This window comes from Bos javanicus, chromosome 1 (assembly GCF_032452875.1).
Source record: "Bos javanicus breed banteng chromosome 1, ARS-OSU_banteng_1.0, whole genome shotgun sequence".
NCBI classification, from domain to species: Eukaryota; Metazoa; Chordata; class Mammalia; order Artiodactyla; family Bovidae; genus Bos; species Bos javanicus.
The window spans coordinates 98537020-98552785 of NC_083868.1; the positions used below are offsets into that span (position 1 = coordinate 98537020).

Below are 15766 nucleotides of genomic sequence, written 5' to 3' on the forward strand. Positions count from 1 at the left end.
CTTATTTTACACTTGAGAAAACTGCAGCTGAGAAACTTAAGTCTTGCTCACACTTAAGCAGCCAAAAGATAAGACCCAAGATTCAAATCTAGAACTTCTGACTCTCTTCCTATTTTAGCTAGCAGAACAGACGTTAGAGGGATAAAAAAGTTTTAACTTGCTCTAAGTGCATGCATGCTCAGTCGTGTCTGACTCTTTGTGACCCATGGACGGTAGCCTGCCAGGCTCCTCTGTCCATGGAATTTTCCAGGCAAGAATACTGGAGCAGGTTGCCATTTCCTACTCCAGGGGACTGACCTGACCCAGGGATCAAACCCATGTCTCTTGTGTCTCCTGCATTGTCAGGTAGATTTTTTTTTTTTTTTACTACTGTGCCACCCGAGAAACCCAACTTGCTCTTGTATTTGGCTAATAAACAACAGAACACATACTTTGATTTGTATGACACTTTCTCTCTCGCCTTTATTTAACTGAATAGGTGCACTTAACTTCAGTATCAAATGCTGTTGCTGCTGCTAAGTCGCTTCAGTTGTGTACAACTCTGTGCAACCCCATAGATGGCAACCCATGAGGCTCCGCCGTCCCTGGGATTCTCCAGGCAAGAACACTGGAGTGGGTTGCCATTTCCTTCTCCAACGCATGAAAGTGAAAAGTGAAAGTGAAGTCGCTCAGTCGTGTCCGACTCTTAGTGACCACATGGACTGCAGCCTACCAGGCTCCTCCATCCATGGGATGTGCCAGGCAAGTGTACTGGAGTGGGTTGCCATTGCCTTCTCCACAGTACCAAATGAGAGAAGAATTTTAATTTTATTAAAAAAAAAAAACAAACAGATAAAGGTTGTACAATTAATGTATGAAACATCATCGTATGTATTTTTGGTTTTTGCCTTTAAGGCAATTAAGCAGAATCAAGACACCATGTCTTATACTATTAAGATTAACTTTATTTGTGTCCCTTTCACCCTTCCAAAACAACTTCATCACCCAGGAGGCCGATTCATCTTCCAATCTGAATGCTGAAATGTACTCCTGAAACTGGTGAATCAGTTAAAAGATGGGACTTTAAGATAGAACTTTGGACAAAAAGCAATCAGAAAAGTAAGGAGTGCTTAGAAATGTTTCTTTCCATTGTTCTAAGTCCTAAACAATATTCACACAGAATTGTGTGAATAACTTTAGAAAGGTTATTGTAATTATACAATAAATATTTCAAGCAGTATATCAAGGTATATTATAGAGAAAAGTATTCCATCCCTCAGCTCTATCTTTCAGTCTCCCTTCTAAAAAACATCATTGGTACCTGCTTTTTCCCTTGTAGGCTTCACTTCAAAGAGACTTACCCTGACCACTTGATTCAAAATTTCAATCCACCTAATACTTTCAAGGGGCTTCTCTGGTGGCTCAGTGGTAAAGAATCTGCCTGCAATGATCCCAGGGTTGGGAAGATCCCCTGGAGGAGGGAACACTCACTCCAGTGTTCTTGCCTGCAGAATCCCATGGACAGAGGAGCCTGGTGGGCTACAGTTCATGGGGTTGCAAAAGAGCCAGTCAGATACTACTTAGTGAGTAAACAATACTCTCAAGCCGTACATCATGTTCTTTTTTCTCTTATCATAGATCTTACTCCCTGTTAACACACATAAAAATCACTTATTAACTATAAAAGTTAACATTGATATTGATGTCATTGTTAATGCAAATTCATGTGATCAACACACGGTAAGGTCAAACAAACTGAAGCATCAGAGTTTGGACCAAAGAAAGGTTTATTGCAGGGCCTGCAAGGTAGCTCATGCTCTAAAAAGCCCCAGCTCCTCACAGGGTATCAGCAAAGCATTTTTAAAAGCCAGGTGAGGAAAGGGGTTCCTGGGTCTGTGATCCACTGGTGCACAGCTCGATGACTGGCTGATTGTGAGGTAGCAGGGTGGTGTCAAAGGGATTAACACTATCAGTTCTTAGACTCCAGGAGGCCTGGAGCTGAGTGCTCAAGGTTGTCAGGTAATTTGTTGTCGCCATTTGTTGGAGAGGGGGAGTTTTTCTTTTTTTTTTTTTTTTTAACATCTGCAAAACAACTCAGGAAATGGGCATCAAATACTTTATCTAGGTATTTCAGAGAGGGGCTAAAGCAGAGAATATGGGGGAAGGCCCCTTGGGGTCCTGCTCAGTTATATCATAACTTCTGCTTTACTTTTGCTCAAAAGTGCTTGCAGTGTCTGTACCTATTTATTTACCTTGATTTTATTCTAGTCTTTTTTTTTTTGAAGGTAAGGTAGGTGTTATTTTTCTCTTGCTATTTTCAAAATTTGTTCTTTTTCAGTTTTCAGAATTTTGACGTTGTTATGTCTTTTGTGGATTTCTTTTGGTTTATCCTGTTCGGCACTCACACAGAGTTTTTAATTCTGTAGGTTTAAACTTTTTGTCATGTTTAGGACATCTTTAGTCATTGTTCCTTTGACTCCTTCAGTCCTGCTTACTTTCTCCTCTCCTCTAAGACTCTGATGACATAAAAGTCTGAGTTTTATTTATTTATTTATTTTTCCCCTCCCACAGATTCCCCAAGGCTCTGTTGTTATTATTTGGTTGTTGTCATTTCCTTATCTGCTGTCTAAATTGGGTCATTTCTGTGATCTATCTCTGAGTTCACTAATGTGTTCCTCTGTCCTCTCCAAACTGAGATTTTTACAGTTTTGGTTTTTGTATTTTCCAGTTCTAAAATTTCTGCTTGGTTCTTCTTTATGTCTCGTATTCTTTGTTGAACGTTTCTATTAAAAAAAAATTTTTTTTTGGTTGTTCAGTGAATCAGTTTTTATGATGACTTCTTTTAAAATTATTATCAAATAATTTTGATGTCAGTGTCATCCAAGTGTTGGTGTCTTTCGATTATTTTTTCTTATTCAAGTTGAAATTTTCCTGGTTGTTGGTATAATGAATAATTTTTTAATGAACCTGACATTTTGAGACTCTGGATCTCCTTTAAATCTTCTGTTTGAGCAAGTCTCCTATGATACTCCACTGGCAAGGAAAGAGGTTCATCCGTTGAGAGGCTGAAGCCCAAGTTCCCCACACAGCCGCCAAGGGGAGCAAGGGTAAATGTGCCTCATCCCTGCTGGGCCACAGCAAGAGTTTAGGCCTCCACTAGGCTGACATCCTACCCGAAAGAGGGGTAGAAGTGTCTCTTTGTGGCTTCCTACTCGCTCTTCACTGACTTGCCTGGAGTGGCCTCATTGCTGCTTGGTGTTTGTGAGAGTCCTGACTGCCCACTAGACCCCCTTGACTCCATCTTAGCTTGCAAGGGTGTAGTTTCCTCATCACCTGGTGGGTGGAAGCTGGTGCTTTCCACACAGTTTCCACTGTCACTGCCAAGGTGGCCGGTTCTTTCCTTTCTGGCAGGAATGAAAGCATCTGCCCCACTAGGATTTCTCCTACCCCATCCTGGTGCAGGGTTAGGCGTGCCTTATATACCCCAGGGGAGCTTAAAAGCTAGAGCTTATGCTCTTTATGTTACAATCTCAGCATTTTTTATCATGTAAAATATCTATATATTTATCATATTCCATGTCACCATAATTGCTAATTTGTTTTAAACTTAGCCTTAATTAAAATAGATTTAACACCCATTAAATGTCCTTTTTGGAGAAGGCAATGGCAACCTACTCCAGTACTCTTCCCTGGAAAATCCCATGGATGGAGGAGCCTGGTAGGCTGCAGTCCATGGGGTCACAAAGAGTCGGACATGACTGAGCGACTTCACTTTCACTTTTCACTTTCATGCATTGGAGAAGGAAATGGCAACCCACTCCAGTGTTCTTGCCTGGAGAATCCCCGGGATGGGGGAGCCTGGTGGGTTGCTGTCTATGGGATCGCACAGAGTCAGACACGACTGACGTGACTTAGCAGCAGCAGCAAATGTCCTTTTTACCAGAGATTTTCTATGCATTACTTGGTTGCTTAAATTTATCTTCTAGTAGTTTCTTCAAAATATTTTATGGTTACTATATTGCCAGCAATTTTTGATGATTAAAAATTATTGTTTATTTCCCATCATGTTATTCTTGAATAAAAGTTTGTGTCTAAAATACTTGAATCACATATTTTCCCTAGAACTTTGTAGGTTTTGATAGCCATAAACTAGCAATAAATATTACTGTGAGGTATCAGGCCGACTTTTTTCCCTATCTCTTCATATGAGATCTCATATTTTTTCTTATATCCTCAATAGAATTTCCTCTCACATATGATCAAGCCTAATTAGTATTTCTAGGGATAGAATGTATTCATTCAATCTGTAGCAACAGATCTTCCTTCCTTTCAGAGGGGAAAAAATCTTGATTATATTTGAATATTTTCTTTTCTATTTATGTATCTATTTTTTTCTATTTCATTGTTTTCACTTTCCTCAGGTATATTCTCCTTACATGGCTATCGCATCAGCAGATTCCATTCTCTCATTACCTGAGTTCAATGTGGACTATATTTATATGATGTGAGGTTTAATTTTCATTTCCACTTCTTTCTGAGCTCTGCCAGCTTACTTTTTCATTTCCCTTTGTTGTCTTTTCATTTATTCCATGAACCCATGTATCTCTGCATAGCACTCACAATTTATAGGGGACACTTTTTCATTATGTCCTTTGGATGCTTGGAATAAATTCAGTTAATATTTTCATGGGCTCCATAACAAAACTCTTCTGCTCCATGTTCATCTTGCTTTTTGTTTTCCTATTCCTTTTCTCCTTCTTATAAAAATTTCACTAAAAAGTCTTTGAACGGTTTCATATTTTGGTTCTAAGATGAGGGAAGGTTTTCATGTGCACCAGTTTTTTAAAAAAAAAAAATCAGATTGGTTTTTGTGCACCTGTAATTTTTATGGGGGGATGGGCATAGCATGGACTGGGGCTTCCCAGGTGGCACTAGTGGGAAAGAACCCACTTCAAATTTCAGAAGATGTGGGTTGTCCCTGAGTTGAGAAAATCCCCTGGAGAATGAAATGGCAACCCACTCCAGTATTCTTGCCTGGAGAATCCCACAGACAGAGGAGCCTGGGGGGATACAGTCCATGGAGGGGCACAGAGTCAAACACGACCGAAGCAACTTAGCATGCATGCGGTATGGATTAGAGGCTAGAAAAATGATTCTGGTTATTAGGATGCCTCCTTAGCCCAGAATATGACACAAAGTCATGGGATGTGGGTCATGTACTTGTGTGGGTGAGTTTAGCCTCTCTTTAGCAGCAAGGCTGCTTACAGTTCCCTCTTCTTTAGTGAAGACGTGAAATGATAATATATCTGTGCCCTTCCTCATTTTATCCAATCTTCCTGCATCTTTGTGATGTCCACTGGGGTTCAAGAAAGCTCCTGCAGCTTGCCCACACACCCAACTTTTGTATTTCAACAAAGGATCTTTAGACTTGCTCCTCTGTGTGTGTCATTGAGAAACAGCTGTTCTGTTGGCCCCAACTCAGAGCTGTAGGGGCCCGGCATCCTCTATGTACGTATTTTCCTTGAACAATTCTGTTATTATGATAATAATAAATAATATTATTTAGGACAAAGAAAGCTTGACAGTTTTAAACCAAGGTCATGTATTTTTTCCTTCTCTCATGTTTCCTACAGCTTTCAATGGCCTTCTTGAAAACTGATGAGGACATAAAACTCTTCTGTTGTTGGTAATCAGATACCTCCAACACACAATTTGAGGTAGTTTTACAAAAGTTAGTTATTTAAAAGTTTGCTCCTAGTTAAGAATATGCAGAAATTATTCTGTGTTTGTGTTCGTTCATTTTTTTTTGTTTACTCGCCCAGTAAACTATTTCCTTTATAACTCTACAGGAGTGTGTACTTGCATATGATTAAAGCCACATTTTAAAGTGTCGTAAACAATTCCCACTTAATTATAAGCCCTGGCACTGCATCTGCCTTTAGAATTTAGCTTAATTAGTGCCAAGACGAACAAGGTGACCCTGCAGGCATTGTTACCTTGCTGACACCTGGCCCCCACTTGGCCAGGTGGACACTGGCACCTTCCAGTCACCGGGTCACACTGTCCTGAGACACAAGAACACCGCTGGACACAGTCCTGCCCATAGTAATCTTCAGGACAAGCTGCAGAAAGAAGAAAAACAAAGCAGAGCAAAAGGAAACCAGATTTGCCTTAATAAAGCATTTCACCAGTCAAGATTTGTAAGAACGTGTAGATACATAACCTTTTCTTTTAATCAAATAGGTTTCCCCGACTTGCCCTTGGTTTTCGATTTAAAAGGTTACTATGGGGAAAAAAAAGACCTGTTCAAATTGTTGCTTACTTAGTGCAATTTTAGTTGATATCAGGAATTCCATCCAAATATCTAGTGTCAGACATGTATGTATGTATGTGATATGACACTTAACAGGCTCAGTCTTGTTTTGCTGCGTGGCTGTCTTAGGCTGTGTGTGTATGTATTAATCTTGAGTACAAAAGTGAAAGTGAAGTTCACTCAGTTATTTCTGACTCTTTGCAACCCCATGGACTATACAGTCCATGGAATTCTCCAGACCAGAATACTGGAGTGGGTAGATTGTCCCAACCCAGGGATTGAACCCAGGTCTCCTGTATAGAAGGCAGATTCTTTACCAGCTGAGTCACATGGGAAGCCCAAGAATACTGGAGTGGGTAGCCTATCCCTTCTCCAGCGGATCTTCCCGACTGTGGAATAGAACTCGGGTCTCCTGCATTGCAGGCGATTCTTTACCAACTGAGCTATGAGGGATGCTTCCTCTTAAAGTGCACTTGGAAAATTTAGCTTACACTTCTGTGCCTTATGCTCACATCTCCAAATATTTATGTATTTTTTAATTAATTTCTAAAGTTATTGTGTATTTATCAAAACAAACAAATATGCTAAATTACTGTCAATAGATTATATCTATTAAATTAATTGCATTAATTAACAAAATTTAAAATTAATTTATTCATAAGTTAACACATTTATTAATTTTCTTGCTTGTTTGTTTTGCTGCAATCTCATTCTATCAGTTCAGTGAGATGCTTACCAAAATAGAGACAAAACAAAGATAAAATAAATATCTGTGAGGTTCAATAAAGGGAAAATATATAACAGTGTATACATTGTGTGCTTAGTTGCTCAGTCATGACCGACTCTTTGTGACCCCATGGACTGTATCCCGGCAGGCTCCTCTGTCCATGGGGATTCTTCAGGCAAGTAAACTGCAGTAGGTTGGCATGCCCTCCTCCAGGGGATCTTCCCAACCCAGGGATCGAACCCAGGTCTCTCACATGGCAGGTGTTCTTTCCTGTCTTAGCCACCAGGGAAGTGTGTATACATAAACAAATATAATTCTTTGAATTGTAAAAGGTGACAGAAAACTTGGCTCTGATCGCCATAGCTGTCAAAGCAGAGAAGGAAAATTGCTCAAGTACAAGATCATGGCTTTCTGCAGACAAAACTCCTCCGGACATTCAAGGAAACCATGACTTTTGAAGATTCTCTGGCCTAAGGAAATTTCTCCAACGATTTTCTTTGAAGAACAAACACAAAGGAGCCAGTTAGAACCTTCATTGGGAGATGTTTATGGGCTGGCTTTCACTCAAAGATAACTTGGCCATTGAGGCCTCAGAGGCAGTATCCATTAGGTTTCAATTTTCTGCCACTTGGAGCCAGGACTTTGTCTTATTCATCTTTTATTCTCAGAACAGCAGGATACTGAAGCAGAGTAAGATTACCCTCATAGGAAGAAAACAAGCAACTACCTGCCTGAAGAAGATAAGCATTCTGGATATCTTTACCACATAACCATAACTTTGCCTGATCACAAACTTCGTTATCATTCTTCCAAATAAAAGAATCTCAAGTTCACAATCACAGTCCTTCAGTCTTTAAGATCTTACTCTTATGTGGCAGCCTGGATGGGAGGGAGTCTGGGGGAGAAGGGATGCCTGTATATGTATGGCTGAATCCCTTTGCTGTCTGCCTGAAATTATCACAACACTGTTAATAGGCTATACTCCAATATAAAATTAAAAGTTGAAAAAAAAAATCTTTACTCTTTTGTGAAGTACAAGATAAAGAATGCATGTGAAGTTGTTTCAGTCATGTCTGACTCTTTGTGACCCTATGGACTGTAGCCCATAGGCTACCAGGCTTTTCTGTCCATGGGATTCTCCTGGCAAGAATACTGGATTGGGTTGCCATTCTCTCCTCTAGAGCTTCTTCCTGATCCAGGGATCAAACCCAGGTCTCCTGCATTGCAGGCAGATTCTTTACCACTGAGCCACTTGGGACATCCACCAGGGAAGATACAGAATAGTGCACAAAATATATAATAATAGTGAACAGATCAATAAAGGATCACCAAGCAAACATGCTCATCAACAGCACTAGGATAACGAATACAACAATGCCAGGATCACCTCCCCACCATGCCCTTTCCAACTCATTGCCTCCTCCATCCTCCCTAAAGACCATCATCATCTTGTGAACTGTCTAAATAGTTGGAAACTGACGGATTTGATAAAAGCAAAATGTGTTTGTAAGGATATTCCCACAATGTCTAAGCCAGTGCATTTGTATGGCATCTTTAATTTATATCTGGTCCCTTAAATTTTATGTCAGTAGTTACTTGTATGATGTTGCTGTTCAGTTGCTCAGTCATGTCTGACTCTTTGTAACCTTACAGACTGCAGCATGCCAAGCTTCCCTGTCCTTCACCATCTCCCAGAGTTTGTATGATGGGTAGTTATTTAAGGTCTTTGGATTTTCAGGAAATGGTTACTTTTAGGTAAGGGGAAACTACTTAATTTTGAGCTAGAAAATTGCTGAGGATAAATGAAATTGTGGAAATTTGGACAATGAATTTGACATTGTGTACATAGGAATCTCCAGTCTGCTCTGATCTTGCCAAACACAATTTCTTATCTTGACTTGAGTCCAGCATTGCTGGGGCCAGAGAGGTTGTGACCAGAGGGCTTCCTGGCTGCCTTCACTGACTTCAGCTCTCAATCAAATTCCTGCCAGAAGTACTCCTCAACCTAGAATTTACTCCTGTTACTGCAGTAAATCATCCTGTAAAATAAATGCCAAAACATGTACTCTCTAAGTGCAGTTCTTTAAAACGCTGATTTAGTATATAAAATTCATAGTAGAGTGACTTACTTTGACTGAAGTCAGCCCCGATGAAGCCAGGAAGGCAGTCACAGGTTCCAATCATGGTGTCACGGCTGCCACCATTCAGGCACTTACACTTCCTTCGGCAATAAGGGCCATAAGTGCCTTTTGGGCATCCTGATGAAAGAGAACAAAACCATATGTGGTATTGTAACTTGAAGCTATCAGTGCTTAACTTCATGCCCATAGTCATGTGGTTAACTCAACATTCCAATTACTGTTTTTGGTATTCTTATCACCTTCAAGATACTGATTCAAGGGATGGACTTATCTGAGGATACAAATGTATAGGGATGGATGCCTTAGAAATGGAGAAGGCACTGGCACCCTACTCCAGTACTCTTGCCTGGAAAATTCCATGGATGGAGGAGCCTGGTAGGCTGCAGTCCGTGGGGTCGCTGAGAGTCAGACACGACTGAGTGACTTCACTTTCACTTTTCACTTTCCTGCATTGGAGAAGGAAATGGCAACCCACTCCAGTGTTTTTGTCTGGAGAATCCCAGAGACAGAGGAGCCTGGTGGGAGGCCGTCTATGGGGTCGCACAGAGTCGGATACGACTGGAGCAACTTAGCAGAGCAGCAGCAGCCTTAGAAATACAGATGGGGACATAGAGTTCCTGAAGCTGTTCATTAATAATACATAAGAAACTTAACCTTGAACTTCCTTGAAAATCTACCCACTTTTAGAGTATGCTCAGAAAAAAAGACAATTCACCAAAGAAGGTTGTTTTATTCCTGCCTAGAAAAAGTCATTCTTGCAGTTACTATCTAAGTATAGTTTGTCTGATCTGGAATGATCTGGGTTTAATACACATAAGAATTCAAAACGGCAACAAGCCTGGAGAAAGCATCTTAATTTTCTATTAGTGTCTCAGTTTTCTACTCTTATCCATGGATCTTGGCTGACCATGATGATACATGTGTAAGAGGTAGATAAATGGCCAGACTTTAAGGCAGAAGGAGACTGAGCAGGGCAGAGTGACCTGAAAACCATATTATCTGTGCAATGATCGAAAGATTGGGGGTATTTAGCCAGGAGAAAATAGACCTAAGAAGATAGAACTGTCTTCACACATGAAAAGGAAGTCTTAAGGAAAAGGAAGAAGGGGGATATTATCTCAATAAGGAAATACTCTTTGAAAGCGCTGTCCAGGATTGGAATAAGCTTTCACCATGAGGCAGTGAGCTACCCATCTCTGTACGAGTTTAAGTAGAAATAGGATAAGTAACTAGAAGAGAAAATGTAGCAGGGATTCAAGCACATAACTGACTTTGAAGCACTTCCAAATATGTTGTTGTCCTGCTCTATGAAACTTCTGGTACTTTAGTCTTAAAATTACAGAAGTTTTAGTTTCAAGAGACCTCAGGTCCATCTGGCTCAACAATTATTTGAAGATGAGGAAGTAGAGTATAGTTACTTAAAAATGTTATTGCACAAAATTATGTTACCTGGTAAACACAGTTTCCTTTTTCCTGTCATATTTCTAAAATAAAAAGATGTAGAATATTTTGAAAAGACTGAGATTTGAACCCTGTATCTTCCACTTGCTAATGTGGAAGTCCTTCCTTTGAGCTCCTAGTTCTTCACTCCCAAAGAGGATGATAACAGAATCACAGGCTTGTTGTGTGAACAAGTAGGGCACCTAGCATATCACCATCTCAGATAGCTCCCAAGTTAATGGTAGCCATTATTTTCTTTCACAGTGCCAAGATCATTGGTGGGCCTATGGCAAAACCCTTTTCCTATCTGCTTAACCTGAGTGCAAAGGTTTCGTTTTTGCCTGAGGTCCTTCCTCTTGCACAACGTTTTCACTTGGAAGCACAGTTCTAAAAATGATTAGAGACCGAAGTGGCTGCGACGGCACACAAGCGCGGCCGGGAGGAGCTACGCCACGTCCAAGGAGCGGTGGCTGCGCGGGCGCCGGGCACCGGAGGGCCTAGAGGAGCTATTCCATGTTCAATGTCAGGAGGGGCGGCAGTGAGGAGATACCCCTCGTCCAAGGTAAGGAGCAGTGGCTGCACTTTGCTGGAGCAGCCGTGAAGAGATACCCCACGTCCAAGGTAAGAGAAACCCAAGTAAGATGGTAGGTGTTGCAAGAGGGCATCAGAGGGCAGACACACTGAAACCATAATTACAGAAAACTAGTCAATCTAATCACACTAGGACCACAGCCTTTTCTAACTCAATGAAACTAAGCCATGCCCGTGGGGCCACCCAAGACGGGCGGGTCATGGTGGAGAGGTCTGACAGAATGTGGTCCACTGGAGAAGGGAATGACAAACCACTTCAGTATTCTTGCCTTGAGAACCCCATAAACAGCATGAAAAAGCAAAATGATAGGATACTGAAAGAGGAACTCCTCAGGTCAGTAGGTGCCCAATATGCTACTGGAGATCAGTGCAGAAAGAATGAAGGGATGCAGCCAAAGCAAAAACAATACCTAATTGTGGATGTGACTGGTGATAGAAGCAAGGTCCAATGCCATAAAGAGCAATACTGCACAGGAACGTGGAATGTTAGGTCCATGAATCAAGGCAAATTAGAAGTGGTCAAACAGGAGATGGCAAGAGTGAACGTGGACATTCTAGGAATCAGCGAACTAAAATGGACTGGAATGGGTGAATTTAGCTCAGATGACCATATATCTACTACTGTGGGCAGGAATCCCTTAGAAGAAATGGAGTAGCCATCATGGTCAAAAAAAGAGTCTGAAATGCAGTACTTGGATGCAATCTCAAAAACGACAGAATGATCTCTGTTCATTTCCAAGGCATGCCATTCAATATCACAGTAATCCAAGTCTATGCCCCCACCAGTAACACTGAAAAAGCTGAAGTTGAATGGTTCTATGAAGACCTACAAGACCTTTTAGAACTAACACCCATAAAAGATGTCCTTTTCATTATAGAGTACTAGAATGCAAAAGTAGGAAGTCAAGAAACACCTGGAGTAACAGGCAAATGGCCTTGGAGTACGGAATAAAGCAGGGCAAAGGCTAATAGAGTTTTGCCAAGAAAACGCATTGGTCATTGCAAACACCCTCTTCCATCAACACAAGAGAAGACTCTACACATGGACATCACCAGATGGTCGACACCGAAATCAGATTGATTATATTCTTTGCAGCCAAAGATGGAGAAGCTCTATACAGTCAACAAAAACAAGACCAGGAGCTGACTGTGGCTCAGCTCATGAACTCCTTTTTTGCCAAATTTAGACTGAAATTGAAGAAAGTAGGGAAAGCCACTAGACCATTCAGGTATGACCTAAATCAAATCCCTTATGATTATACAGTGGAAGTGAGAAATAGATTTAAGGGACTAGATCTGATAGATAGAGTGTCTGATGAACTATGGACGGAGGTTCATGACATTGTACAGGAGACAGGGATCAAGACCATTCCCATAGAAAAGAAATGCAAAAAAGCAAAATGGCTGTCTGAGGAGGCCTTACAAATAGCTGTGAAAGAAGAGAAGTGAAAAGAAAAGGAGAAAAGGAAGGATATAAGCATCTGAATGCAGAGTTCCAAAGAATAGGAAGAAGAGATAAGAAAGCCTTTCTCAACGATCAATGCAAAGAAATAGAGGAAAACAACAGAATGGGAAATACTAAAGATCTCTTCTGGAGAAGGCGATGGCACCCCTCTCCAGTACTCTTGCCTGGAAAATCCCATGGATGAAAGAGCCTGGTAGGTGCAGTCCATGGGGTCATGAAAAGTCAGACACAACTGAAGTGACTTAGCAGCAGCAGAGATCTCTTCAAGAAAATTAGAGATACGAAGGGAACACTTCATGCAAAAATGGGCTCAATAAAGGACAGAAATGGTATGGACCTAACAGAAGCAGAAGATATTAAGAAGAGGTGGCAAGAATACACAGAAGAACTGTCCAAAAAAATCTTCACGACCCAGATAATCACGATGGTATGATCACTCACCTAGAGCCAGACATCCTGGAATGTGAAGTCAAGTGGGCCTTAGAAAGCACACTACGAACAAAGCTAGTGGAGGTGATGGAATTCCAGTTGAGCTATTTCAAATCCTGAAAGATGATGCTGTGAAAGTGCTGCACTCAATATGCCAGCAAATTTGGAAAACTCAGCAGTGGCCACAGGACTGGAAAAGGTCACTTTTCATTCCAATCCCAAAGAAAGGCAATGCCAAAGAATGCTCAAACTATCGCATAATTGCACTCGTCTCACATGCTAGTAAAGTAATGCTCAAAATTCTCCAAGCCAGGCTTCAGCAATATGTGAACCGTGAACTTCCAGATGTTCAAGCTGCTTTTAGAAAAGGCAGAGGAACCAGAGATCAAATTTCCAACATCTGCTGGATCATTGAAAAAGCAAGAGAGTTCCAGAAAAAACATCTATTTCTGCTTTATTGACAATGCCAAAGCCTTTGACTGTGTGGATCACAGTAAGCTGTGGAAAAATCTAAAAGAGATGGGAATACCAGACCACCTGATCTGCCTATTGAGAAACCTATATGCAGGTCAGGAAGCAACAATCAGAACTGGACATGGAACAACAGACTGGTTCCAAATAGGAAAAGGAGTTCGTCAAGGCTGTATATTGTCACCCTGCTTATTTAACTTATATGCACCCTGCTTATTTAACTTATATGCAGAGTACATCATGAAAAATGCTGGGCTGGAAGAAGCACAAGCTGGAAACAAGATTGCCAGAAGAAATATCAATAACCTCAGATATGCAGATGATACCACCCTTATGGCAGAAAGTGAAGAGGAACTGAAAAGCCTCTTGATGAGAGTGAAAGAGGAGAATGAAAAAGTTGGCTCAACATTCAGAAAATGAAGATCATGGCATCTGGTCCCATCACTTCATGGCAAATAGATGGGGAAACAGTGGAAACAGTGTCAGACTTTACTTTCGGGGGCTCCAAAATCACTGCAGGTGGTGACTGCAGCCATGAAATTAAAAGACGCTTACTCCTTGGAAGGAAAGTTATGACCAACCTAGATAGCATATTGAAAAGCAAAGACATTACTTTGCCAACAAAGGTCCATCTAGTCAAGGCTATGGTTTTTCCAGTGGTCATGTATGGATGTGAGAGTTGGACTCTGAAGAAAGCTGAGTGCCAGAGAATTGATGCTTTTGAACTGTGGTGTTGGAGAAGACTCTTGAGAGTCCCTTGGACTGCAAGGAGATCCAAACAGTCCATTCTGAAGGAGATCAGCCCTGGGATTTCTTTGGAAGGACTGATGCTAAAGCTGAAACTCCAGTACTTTGGCCACCTCATGCGAAGAGTTGACTCATTGGAAAAGACTCTAATGCTGGGAGGGATTGGGGGCAGGAGGAGAAGGGGAGGAAAGAGGATGAGATGGCTGGATGGCATCACTGACTCGATGGACGTGAGTTTGAGTGAACTCCGGGAGTTGGTGATGGACAGGGAGGCTGGTGTGCTGTGATTCATGGGGTCGCAAAGAGTTGGACATGACTGAGCGACTGAACTGCACTGAACTGAACTGAGAGACTGAATGACACTGGCTTCCTTTCACTTGATCCTGTATTTCTATGGAAGAATTGATGGTAAAGAACATTTTTGAGTGTTGCACATGTATCAGGTTTTAGACAGCAAGAAATGGTTTTTATTGAAACTCCGATTGCTTATAATCCCTATCTATATCCCATCCTAGAATCCACTGTCTCATCTTGAGCCTTAGACTCAAATGGCTTCTCCTTCCCTCCATCAGTCCCTTTCTCTTTCAGTTTTAAAATATTAATAAAATCCTTCAAGATGAAGAATGAACAGAAAACAGCTAAGATCATTCTTATCAAAGGTTACTTCTCTGTTACAGCTGTTGTATTACTTTTTTCCTTTCTATGAAAAATGAGAAATGCACTTCACATTCTCACCTATTGTTTCTTCCTTCCAAAGGATGCCAGTTCTCATAGTTAATGGATACTTCTTTGGTGTACAGCATTCTTTAGTCCTCCTAAGAAGTTATTTTTGTCCCTTACTAAAATTCAATAGAGTGTATCTAAAAACAGAACTAGTGGTTTAAAGAGTCTCTGTCTTCTCTTATTCACCACAATATAAAATGCTTTCATGTCTATCTGGGTCAGTCTTTCAGAATGTAACTTTTAATAGCTTTTATCATTATTATATGATGCTTAAATATTTGGTTGCTTGATAGTGGAGATAAAAAACACAAAGAAAAAAAGGTATAGTTGGAAACAATGAAGTGTGGTGTGTACTGCTGGCATGTTGCTTCTAAAAAGGAAGTTAAATTAAGAATTGACTAATATAAAAAATTCTGCAATCCCTTGAGTTGGTAGTGAAAAGTGATGTGGGTTTTTGTTCAAATAGGGAAATGAAAACACCCCATAAAGTGAAATTTACATATTCATTAATTAGGAAAATGTTGAACTGTAGATATAATAATGGGTATAAAAGAATGAGCGTCAGTTAAAAGGAAAGAAGAATTAGACGCTGTTATCTGATGAATTTATATAACCGATAAATGTAAAGATCTATATTTTAAGATCACTTTCATTTGAATTGAAGTGACTTGGAAAACATAATTTCTCTCTGACATATACTCATTTCAAACTGCCTGAATGGTGGTTTTGCATTTGAAAAT

At 40.6% G+C, this 15766-nt stretch overlaps 1 protein-coding gene across 1 annotated transcript in view; it reads right to left on the reverse strand.

Annotated features, from left to right (window-relative positions):
- LOC133252773 (EGF-like and EMI domain-containing protein 1) overlaps positions 1-15766 on the reverse strand; it is a gene marked incomplete at its 5' end in the record, with an annotated part of 608340 nt that overhangs the window by 21733 nt on the left and 570841 nt on the right. Inside the window, 2 exons of the mRNA XM_061425692.1 lie at positions 5976-6101; positions 9149-9277. Coding sequence (XP_061281676.1) covers positions 5976-6101; positions 9149-9277 — 255 coding nt within the window. The remainder of the gene's footprint in view (positions 1-5975; positions 6102-9148; positions 9278-15766) is intronic.